This window comes from Octopus bimaculoides, chromosome 4 (assembly GCF_001194135.2).
Source record: "Octopus bimaculoides isolate UCB-OBI-ISO-001 chromosome 4, ASM119413v2, whole genome shotgun sequence".
Taxonomy (NCBI): domain Eukaryota; kingdom Metazoa; phylum Mollusca; class Cephalopoda; order Octopoda; family Octopodidae; genus Octopus; species Octopus bimaculoides.
In genome coordinates, this window is record NC_068984.1 from 122,769,482 (window position 1) to 122,781,651 (window position 12,170).

The 12,170-nt window shown below is 35.7% G+C and overlaps 1 protein-coding gene across 43 annotated transcripts in view; it reads left to right on the forward strand.

Moving 5' to 3' along the window:
- The window catches only part of LOC106871604 (titin), a 454,558-nt gene that overhangs the window by 110,619 nt on the left and 331,769 nt on the right, over positions 1-12,170 (forward strand). The window contains exon 1 of one of the 43 annotated variants that reach the window (XM_052967421.1): positions 9,145-9,275. The exons of the other annotated variants lie outside the window; for them this stretch is intronic. Within the exon in view, the coding sequence (XP_052823381.1) occupies positions 9,240-9,275 (36 nt within the window). The 5' untranslated portion in view covers positions 9,145-9,239. Of the gene's footprint in view, positions 1-9,144; positions 9,276-12,170 lie in introns of those variants that run through there. 43 annotated transcript variants of the gene reach the window in all.

Genomic DNA, 12,170 nt, shown 5'->3' on the forward strand with positions numbered 1-12,170 from the left:
ATATATATATATATATATATATATATATAAATTTCTAATATAGGATAAAATCTTTTCGAAAAGAATATTTCAAGTGGCCAGCATATTAAAATACCTTTTAAGGTGAATATTATAAATAAGAGCAAAAGAAAAAATTTCTGTGCCAATATTCTGAGAAATAGACTTTAAATAGGCAATCACCACAGACAATATATATCGCTATAAATACACATCGTGCTGAATTGAGGAAAGCAAGCTAACGGAATTTTTTAAAAATATGTTATCTCTAAATCGAACGATTTCGGGATTAATCCAACAGATTTTTCCACTCATCAGTAGAGAATACGATAAGAAATAAAAGAAATACTTACAAGTACCCATGGGAAAAAGCAGAAGCAAAAGTTATGAGTACACCTAAGTACCCCAAATATATCTAAAATATAAATTCCGTAGCAAGCTTCAACACACATGTAATCAGTTCGGGACCACAATATAATTATATATATATATAAAATTTTCCTTACACACTAATCATATATACTCTACACTACCAGATAAGTTATTCTGGGCATTGGCTGTCATGTAAACATCCTGATAGAGAGGATGTTTATGTGACAGTATAGAAGCTGAATCAGGCCCACCTGGGGTTGAACTTTTGATTCCTAGGTTGTTTGACCCATGTGTTCTATTTCGATGTCATAACTATAAAATCCTCTTAGTACAAGATCAGAATTTGTATAGTCTTATATAAAATGAACTTCTTCAGATGCTCTACAATATGTTTGTTACTTTCCTCACAAACTTATTGTCAAATGTATATTGCTGGAGGATTTATTTTCAATATCAATGACAACACATAAACAACCTAATTATGTGGTTTTGATGACATTTTAACTGAATTAAGGCCACTGTGGCCAAAATCACAATGCTTTTGTTGTTGGGCTAATCTGTTCTGTCAAGAAGTTACAGTCCTAAAAAAGGAACCATCTATTCTTATGTACAATAACCTTACTGCAATCTCTTAAAATGTATTGCAGCATAAATCATTGAGAAAGTTTCTATATTGTTGCTCAATATGGCATCCAAATCTCTTTCGAGAGTGTACAAAACCAGTGAAGATTTTTTCATAGACTCCCCACTCAATACTTGTTGAATAGCCAAATAGGTGTCAACAAATGCCCTGCCATATTCAAAATGTGTTCATTGTAAACCAATGACGGAAGCACGTTGTTGCTTGACTTTATGTAGCAGTCAAATTTCACTCAATAAACTCTTCTATCTTTAAGTAGGGACCTCAGAAAAACAAATAGTGAAGGGGCTTCTAAATAGATGCTTCCAAATCTCCCTACTCTTTTAAAGTAGATATCACAAGACCAATAAGGGAGTTTTTTTTTAGAATCCTTCAATATATTCAACAGACATTGGTTGGGGGTGGGTAACAAAAAACTCCCGACTGACTAAAATGGGATTTTTTGTTGTTGTTGAGAATGAAGTTATGGGGCTGCATATTTCACAATAAAGATGGCAAAAACAATGGCTAATATGACTAACTGCAACCATCTTTGGCTGGCCAGCATTGTATTTATGTCTGTAGGCTTGCTCAATTAGATTTAACTTCAACCATCGCAACAACAACTATTGCTAACAGTAACAGCAGCAAAAATAACTGCAGATATTATTACAGTAGCAGCAATGTCAGCAGCAACAGTGCACCAACAGTGACAAGTAGCAGCAGCAACAATAACAACAACAACAGCAACAGCAACTATTTGTCATAAGAATCATTACAATGATAGTAATAACAGCGGCAAGAGTAATCATTACAACAACAATTATTGTTTTTGAATGGTAAAAATTGACTTGGCAAGATTTGAACTCAAAATGTCGAGAGCCAGAATAAATACCAAAACACACTTTTTTTTTCCAATGCTCTAATGGGTTCTGCCAGCTTCCACCTTACGACATAAGATTTACTGCAGCAATAGCAACAACTGCATCAACAATTGCTAGTTAACGAGAATTACTTGAGTAGTAACAACAATTGTTAATACAACGCAACCATCACTTAATCTGCTAAAAATAGCTGACCATTTCCCTCAAATCACATCCCTACAATCTTACAAAATGAAGGATGCATTAGATAATGTAGTCATATATATATATATATATATATATATATATATATATATATAGGTTACTGTCAGGCTGGAGTGTGGCTCTTTGATCATGGGTTTGCTTAATCAGAGCTGTCCTGGGGCTAAACAGCAGCTCCTGTTAATATGAATTACTACAGCAGTGGAAACAACAAGGATGCTTCTCATGGTCACTTGACTTACATGAAATAGTAGCCAGATCTCCCTCAATGTGCACCCTACCTTCTTTAAAATAGAAATAACAAATTAGATAAATGCCTTTGAAAATAAGAGGAGATGGTCTTGGTTGGAACACTTTGACCATAAATTTAATCAAATGGTTGACCAGAGGCTAAACATCAATTACAGTAGATCCTCCTACAACAACAACAACAGCAGTTAATAATTACTGTAGTAGTATTAATAACAACAACAGTAACTGTAGTTCCTGCATCAATACCAAGAACTGCTATTACTACTACTACTACTACAGTCGTCATAGAAAAGCAAGTGAACACATCCAGACACACGCACATACACTTGCATATTTGACTTGACCTTGACCTCTATTACAATTCATTTGCAAATCTCATTGGTCAGACAAGATGGATGACACCTCTCACTTGCAATGTCTTTGTATTCATTCTATGAAAAAACATAATATACATATAAATAAAAGCATCTTGCTACAGGGCTCCTCACATCAGTTAAACCTTTAATTAATATTTCTGTTGAAATACGCTGCCTTTTTTGTTTTGTTTCAATTAATTTTCAGAATATTGAGGAATTGGTGTTTGGAACATAAATTAACATAAAGTGTAAAAGAGAAAGTTCATATCAGAGAAAAGGAACTGGAAGAGGAATTAACAGCTCTTACTGCTAAGAATATGGCACAAATGAATCCAAAAGCACTGTAAGAGTACAGTGCTAAAATAATACTGAATTATATGTAGTAATATTGTTTTACCTAACTGTAGTTAAAAGAAGGTCATAGATAGAGGAATAAGAAGTATCATTGCCAGGAATGTGGTACATGTGAATCCAAAGACCCTCTTTAGTGTCACATAGTCACAAATAATTATATGTCAAGTACTTTTCTCTTGTCCATAAGTATTTCTCTTTCCCTCCCTCAGCTCCCTCTCCTCTCTAGTTGTAGACCTGTATTTCTAATTCTGTATCCTTATTAATGTGCTCCCCTTTCATCCCTGTTTGTTGTCTTCCTCCCCCTCTCATCTTTAACTTAGTTCACCTCTCCACCCTTACATGAATATATATATGCAGATGCACACAAATCCAAATACAAATCCATGTGTACACACACACACACACACCTATATATATATATATCTGCAAAATGTACACCTGTACATACATACACACACAGTCTCCACCATGTTCTGATATTCTCTTTCTTGAGAAGTGTCCCATCTTCATTTTTGTGTGCATCTGCTGCTGGATGTATGTGAATGCACACTTGCATGTGTGGATAGTTAAATGTTTCCCCCATCTCTACGTATGGGTGGCCAGCAGTTTCACATCTCCATGTGTGGGTGTTTGACAGCAACACCTATATACATGGATGTGCAACTGTTGCATATCTCTACCTTTGAGTCAGATGTGTGCAACAGTTATACATCTGTGATGGTGCCTGTTGTACACATTACTGCATAGGTAATTGTGCATCTATAGCACATAACTGCAGAAGTCATTGTATATCTAGAGCACATAGACTGCTACATGAACTGGCTGTTCATGTTTCACATGGACTGCTGCATGACTATGCATCTGTTGCACATGGACTGCCACATGATTGTGTATCATTTGCACATTGATTGCTACATGATTGATTTTGTATTTATTACATTTTGCGTAGGTGTATATCTCTATAGCTGATACGTCTATCTACTTGGTTTGAGGATGGTTTGACTGCTTTAAAAAAAAATTTTTTTGAACCAACAATAAGATACATAACTGAATTGAACCCTTTACAGCCTTTCATGTGGCCCTTATTAAGCTGTTGTGCATGTACTTGGCAGTAGTATAATTGAAGTTTAAACTAAATCAATCTTAGTTTGACCCTTTTGTTGCCATATTTCTATTGAAGTACATCTTTATTTCTATTGATTCTGGAAATAATGAAAAATGCAGTAAAATAATTTTGCTGTTATCAAGCCAATGTCTGGAACATAAATTAGCATGAAATTTTAAAGGAAAATTTTATATTCATATCACTTTAAAACAGGGAGTTTGTACCATAGAACCAAGGGTGGTTTTAGATGGATTGGTAGTGAAAGGGTTATTATTTCATAGGAAGACTTGAGTCAGGTGGAGAAGGAAATGTCAGTGGGAGACCAGGGTCAAGAGAGGGAAGACCTGTTACATCTGAAGCCACTGGATTCTGATGCAGGTCTTTGCTCTGCTGAACCTTGGTATATTCACCATTTCTTACCTTCTATTGCACATCCTTTATCACAAACCCTACTTTTTAGAACAAGAAGTTATATTGATTTTTTTTTTTTTTGCCCCATTCTTTTTCATTTCTCTTATTTTTCTTCCTTCATTTGTCTCTATTTTCTAGTTTCAATTTTCTTTGCTTCACACCTTTCCCCTTTCTGTGTTGTACTCCATCCTTCTTTTTTTTACTACTTGTTTCTTTTGTTTCTCTCTCTTTAACCACCACCACTACCACCATCACCATCATTACCAGCACCACCACCATCATCATTATTACTGATAGTAGTAGTCACAGAAGCAGTAGCTTTAGTAATTAGTTGCTTTGTTCGTTCAATCTCAAGACAATCTTGATTAAACAGACCTCTCATAAAAGGTTTTCCAGTTGTGACCATCCTGTTTATCTTATGTTTCTTGATATAATGTATCTCAGGCTACATTTGCAAATGTCTCCCTTTTTTGTTAAGGTGGTAGTATGTGGTGTAAGGGAGATTTAGCTGACATTTTTAGCAAGTCTAGTAACAACATAGAGACTATCAAATTGTAATTACAGCAGTGGTAGTAGTAGTTGTAGTAGTTGTTGTTATTGTTGTTACAGCAGAAGCACTACCACCAACAAATATAATGATAAGAGCTATTCTGCTAATTATATAATTTGTAATCTAATATAGAAGAAGAACTATGGTGTCTAGCAGCCAAGTAGAAACCCTTTAGCTGTTGCCCTTCCAGTTGTCTTATCCAGCCATATTTTTTCATTGAACACACATGTATACACACATTTCTACTGTTGCTTTGGCCGTATATGTGTATAATAAGTGTGTGTGTTGTCTAGCAACAACTGCAGTATCACAGTCTTTGTTGAGATGTGATGGAGATGATCAGGCAATATTTCCTGTAACAGCAGAAGAGAGATCTTCTCAAATGTCATAAATCAATTAGAACCACCATATTTAAAGTAATGAGCCCAAGGATCTCTCCTTTCTGTTTCTGAACACTGAAGACATTGTACAATATGCTGCTTGGCCCTTTTATTCTCAATAGTAACAATCTGCAATAATGGCCTATGCAAATTAGATTTTGAATGATTAATCCCTAATTCTTTGAAATTATCTGCCCCCTCCCCACTTTTTTTTTTTCTGGTGAGGAGTCACTAACAGTTGCTGTTAGGTTTTTGTTTTCTTCCTCCTGCTAAGAGGTAAATTTCAATTGGGAATGTTTTACATTAAGCACATCATTCCATGACTTACATCAGTATGGGTTTCTGCTGCTATTATATGTATTGGCAAAGCATGAATGATAGAACATACAGCATTCCTTTCCTAGCTTTAAGTTGATTCTTTATAGAGCTACTATAAAGAATCAACTTAATGGGGGAGCTTTCCATGCAGTGGCATGCATGGTTTGCTAGAAATAACAGATAAATTTTACTTGTATCACACACCGCCATCTTGGAACATCTGTTGTAGTAATTGTTGTTTAGTTTCAGGCCAGCCTTGAACCATCAAACCTATGATCAGAAATATTCCAACTGTGACCATCTCGTCTTTTATTCAGTATATCAGAGAGTGCAGTTTTCAATGTGTCCTTCCTTTATTATTTTCAAGGGGATAATGAATGATTTCTCTTAGGTCAAGTAAGCACATAGATTGGCTTGTAGGACTGTTGTTGTTGTTGTTAGTACAGCTATTATTGGATAGGCATATCAGTGAGTCATAATAATGTGGTGAAAGATAATTATTATTGTTGATTGGCATCAGACCAGATGAAAAAAAAGAGAGAGATTCTGGTGTGAGGACAGAACTTACTAGAAATTGACATGTACTTTGGCTCTTTGCAGCATTGCTATCAAACCATTTGTGATTGGCATCATACCAGATTTATAAAAAGAAAAGTGAGAGAGGATTGATCTTATGATGAAAGCAGAACTTATTTTGTTTGGCATTTCCAAACCCATTTTTTTTAATCCTTTAGATAAATATGTAAATGACTAAATTTTGGGGTGCTGAGTAACTGACCTTGTATACCATAATATTACTTGGAATTAATAAAACTAGTAATGGTTGTGATTGTTGTTCAAACTCAGATCAAAGGTACTCCAGTTGCGACCATCCCTTTTTGGGTGGGGTGTTATATGCAAACACATTGGATAAAATTATTTTTGATTTTTTTTAAGATGGCAAGGAGTGAGGTTTTAGCTGCTATTTCTAGCATCTTTTATGACTTTAGATAGGTTCTCTCCTTAAAAGTCATATTGGTTTGTGTTACTGACTTACTCAGAATTCTAAGCTCATCTTGTTTCATTGACAACCAGAGTGCAATCCTACTTTTGTTGAATGGTTAGTCGGAAGAAGGACATATATACAGTTGTAAAAATAATCATTCTAAAAGTGGTGGGGTAGTCTAAATATGTTGTGTCTGGAGAGAGTCATATTGTCTTAAAGCCTTATCTAATACACTCACTGGTTTGATTTCCAATAATTCATTATATTTTTTCTTCCAAAATTTTGGACAAGGTTGCAAAAACAAGGAAAATATTGAAAGAAAAAATATGAGTGGAAATCGAACCAGTGAGTGTGTTAGATAATAAGGCATTAAAACAATTTGACTCTCCCCAGACACAACATAATTTGCTTCAACACACGAATTCACATAAAGAATCTTGCAAACCAGACACAAAAACAAAGTGGTCTAAATAGTTTCACATAAATGGCACCTGTACTGGGACCATGTAAATAGCACTCTGTAATGTGGTTGGCATAAGGAAGGGCATCCAGCCCTACAAAACCATGCCAAAGCAGACAAATGGAGTCTGGTGTAGCTCTCCAGCTTGCCAGTTCCTGTTAAATCATTCTACCCATGCCAGCATGGAAAACAGACTTTGAATGATGATGATGATGCAATTCATAGAAACAAACTCAAAATAGTATTCCAGTGTTGAGAGGCTGGAATTCTGAAATGGTACAGGCATAAGCATGTGGTCAAGAAGTTCACTTCCTGATTACCCATTTCTAGAATTTTATTAGGCTACACCTTTAACAAGTGTTTTCTAATATAACTTCAGCATGACCTATGCCTTGTGTGTGTGTGCGTGTGCATGCGCACATGTGCATGCGTACATGTGCTCATGTGCATGCAAAGGAATATGGCCTAGTGGTTAAGATGTTGCACTCACAATCTTGTGATCTTGGTTTCAGTTCCCAGATTAACAGTGCTTTGTGTTCTTGAGCAATATGCTTCATTTCACATTGTTCCAGTCCACTCAGCTAGCTATAAATGAGTAGCCCTACAACAGACTGCTGTTCCATTCAGGGGGGATGTTGGCCAATGGGCTGGCATCATCCACAAGCTACAACAATGTGAGGAAGTGCATTGTGACCAGTGGTGTATAACGTCTGATGGTCTGGTTGATACAGTGGTGTATGTGTGTGTCCATTAGTCTAGGATGATCATTCATCTATACATGTATGCACAGACTAGAAGAAGATATTTTGTTCTTTTTTTTTTTGAGGAAGACTAGCAGTTATCCATGCATTCAAGTTTCCTCTCTCCATGCCAAGGGAAGCACTGATGGCATGGCCCGGTGCAGCTTCATACCAGTGTTGTCATAGGTATTGGTGTCAGAATGCTAAGTGTGTCTGTGTAAACCAGTGTGTTTAGTTGCATCTCTTCAGAAAAAGAAATCAATAAAATGAATAGCAGGTAGAAATAAAGTACTTGGGTTTATATCATCAACTAAATCCTCAAAAGTAGTGCCCCAGCGTGGCAGTAAAATAAATTAAACCGTCAGTTTTTCTGCTTTCTAACTTCAACACAGTTTTTGAGTGAATTATCGCTAAGTACCTAAATTACAAAACCTATTGAACTGTGTGAATTATTCCTGTTAACTTAATGTATGACCACCATAGAACAGGCAACAGTAGCACAGCTGTCACCAAAATTTCACCATTCCGTTGACCTTAATTCACCGTTTGCTTGACATTTTCTTGTTTCAGCTTTTATTAGAACTTGTGACAGTATTTAACCATATCTCTAGTTAACCATTGACAAGTGCAATGTCATTGCTGTCTGTTCAGTCCTCCTTTCCATCATCACAAACGTGACAGCTATGACTTAGTTTCATTTCCCCCCTATTAATATTGTCGACTGGTATAGAAAAGAATGAATGTCATAACATTTACCCCCAGACTTCTTTAAACCTCAGATACATGAACTATTTATTGAAGCTGATGAGAGTGCCTCCATGCAATGACATTCATGGCATGCTAGAAACAACAGCTAAATCTTACTTAAATTCCACTTTGCTATCTTAAAATTAGGGCACATTAAATAGACTATATCTGAAAAAAATAAGTGGTATGGGCATTACTAAAATGCCTTTCATTGTATATCTACTTGATCAGAGCTGACCTGGGGCAAATCAATAGCAGCAAACAAAAAAATCCAGAAATATCAATAAAGCATTTTAAATTTATATTTCATGTCACAGATGTTTTATGCATTATGCTGTTGATTTAGGGAAATAATGGAATACTTAAATATTGAGAAAGAGTTTAAAACAAGTTTGCATAAAATACAAATCTTGTATTCATAGTCATCACCACCGTCGTTTAACATGTCCACGTTTCCAAGTGTGCATGAATCAAATGTAATTCACTGAGGCAGATTTTCTATGCTCAGATGCCTTTCCTGCCACCAAACCTCACTTGTTTCCAAGTAAGTTAATATGTACCCATAAGTTAGGTAGTTTTTTTTTTATTTACTTTTGTTTTTGTTTTTTTTTTTCCCTTTTTTTCATGCAAGACTAGAAATGAACAACACTTTTTTTTTTTGCAACAATCTCACAGCCTAGACAAGGGGACGCATATATACAAGGACACACACACACACACACGCACACACAAGCAAACATATGACTGGCACCTTTCAGCTTCTGCCTACAAAATCCACTCACAAGGCTTTGGTCAGCCTCAGGCCTTTAATAGAAGACTCTTGCCCCAAAAGGTATCATGCAATGAAAATGAACTCAAAACTACACGGTTGGGAAGCAAGATTCTTAACCACACGGTCATGCTTCTCTTTATTATAGAAAATGAACTTCCAGTCAGTTTAGCTTCCAAAATTATTCAACACACTTCTTTAGTAAAAATTCCTGGAAAGATATTTTTAAAGAGTAATGAAAAATTGACGTTATACAAATATGTGGATGTGTGAGTGTATGAGAGAGAGAGAGAGAGGTAACAGTATTATGTATCACATATCTGTACCTAAAGATTTTGTAAAATCATTCTTATGCTCGTCAGATTCTTGAGAAGAGCAAAAAAAATTATAATTTCTACTTGCGTAGATGGAGAGTTTTAGTAAGTGAAGGCTGAACTATCTAATTAACATTCCTGTTTATGTGATGAGTGGTAGCATCCTGAATGTGTAATTGGTATTCTAGATTTTTTACATGATTGCTTTTAAATCTCCCTCAAATCACACCTTACTGTCTTCTTAAAATTGGAAGGACTCTTCGGTAATCTAGTCTTACATACACATGTATGTACTTGTGTGTGGTACACTCCCTATATATTGATATACTGTTTATTCTCTAGGTAGGTAGGTAGGTAGGTAGGTAGATAGATAGATAGATAGATAGACAGACATATGTATATATGGTGTGTGTGTGTGTGTGTAAAGGGCAATCTCTATGTAGTTACTTGACTTGTTAGAATTGTACCTAACTCTGCTTCACATTACATGCTACTGTCTTAGGAAAAATAAAGACACGCTAGACAATGTCATCCTAGATAAATTGTGTCTTCATAAATGGTGGAATAGTCACAACTGGAACAGCTTATGCTAATAAATATGCTGGGTTAGGACTGATCTGAGACTGTAGCCATTCTCTCTCCAATTCACACACTACCTGTGCTGAAATCTCAAGGTCACTTTGTTGAATTCATACTCCTTCTGAACCAGAATTGAACCCACATCCAGAGTTTTCACTGTATACCATACTGCCTATCTTTATAGATATAATAAACATGTATAATGTTCAGTGTACTATATGGACTACAGAGTTTTCCCCCTTTTGAACAGGTTTTTCTTTCCTCTATGCATCAGTGTGTAGTGAAGTGTGTGTATTGGAGCAGGGCGCGCAATGTGTTTTTAACGTTCGTATTTGTATACCTGTAGGTGTAAGAAGCATGCATGAGTTCCTCTTTGTAAATGTGTACATGTGTGTGCATTACTTTATGCATATGTGTACATGTGTGTGCTTTACTCTATGCATACTTCTGTGTGTTATAAGTGTTTCATGCTACTTATATACTACAGGTGATGGTTGTAGTAATTTTAGTGGAACTAATAGTAATATTGGTAATGGTGGTGGTGTAGATTCTTTTTTTCTGCCTTTTTTTTTAATTTACGTTTTCTTCTAAAATAACTAATGTATGTATTCCTGATAACTATTACTACCCATCATTATTACTACTACTACTACTACTATTACTACTACTACTACTACTACTACTACTATAGTGCTCAGCTTCTATTTTTAAGCTAGTTAATGATAATTAGCTTTCCAGATGTAATTCATTTTTCACTTTCAGTTTTTGTTGCTATTGAAACCACACACCCCTGGTTAACGCCCAACCATGTACATTGATATTAAGTTTGTGGGGTGAAGGCAACTACAGAGAATAGGTAATCCTCATCTAAGCTAGCTGTCATCTATGTAGCTGCTATTATCTTCGTAGCTGTCATCACTAACATCACAAATCCAGTATTATGTTTGGAAGTCATTCACTATTTTCTTTCATTTTTTCTGTCTTGTTTACTTCAATTCATTTCAGTCTAAACCTGTAATTATGGATTCTTCCCACTTTTCTTTCCAAAACAGCATCACATGATACTGAATATATGACTATAGAGAACAGTTATATCACACATACATAGTGTAGCTAGCCTGATTTCTTATACAGTATAATGTAAATGTTCTCTGCATAAATTATATCAGTGAGTGTAGATAGCTGTTCTAGATTGGGTGCCTCTGTAACTAGACAGGGCATGTCAGGAACAGAGAGGTTAGCAGCTCATATTCTACCAATGGCACTGTGATACCTGTTTATACCTAAGTGGCCCAACTCACATGGGTGTAAATAGGTAGCACATGATACAAATAATGCTAAAACTGGTTTGTTAGCTTAAGCTTAAAGTTTTCAGTTTAAATCCTCCAGAACAATGGAGGAAGCACTTTTGCACTTAGTCTCAGATCAGGATTCTCATAAGCATTTTAGAGTCACCTTACCAATAAATTCAAACCCTGGTGCCGATTAAAGGTTATCGGTGATGATGTGATGGTTTCTGTGTGTGTGTTCAGCAATCCATTCTATACATTAAACTCGCCACAGGTGGGGCAATTACCACCAGAGTGAACACCTTCCTGTACCACAAGAAATACACTCACCAGTTACACATATCAATGTGGAGGATACTAACCTGGTATATAATTGTCCTAATTCACTGAGAAATGTTTTGCGATATTATATATTGCTTTCAAATTTTGGTACAAGGTCAACAAGTTTGGCGGAACAGATAAGCTGATTATATTGACCCCCCCCCCCC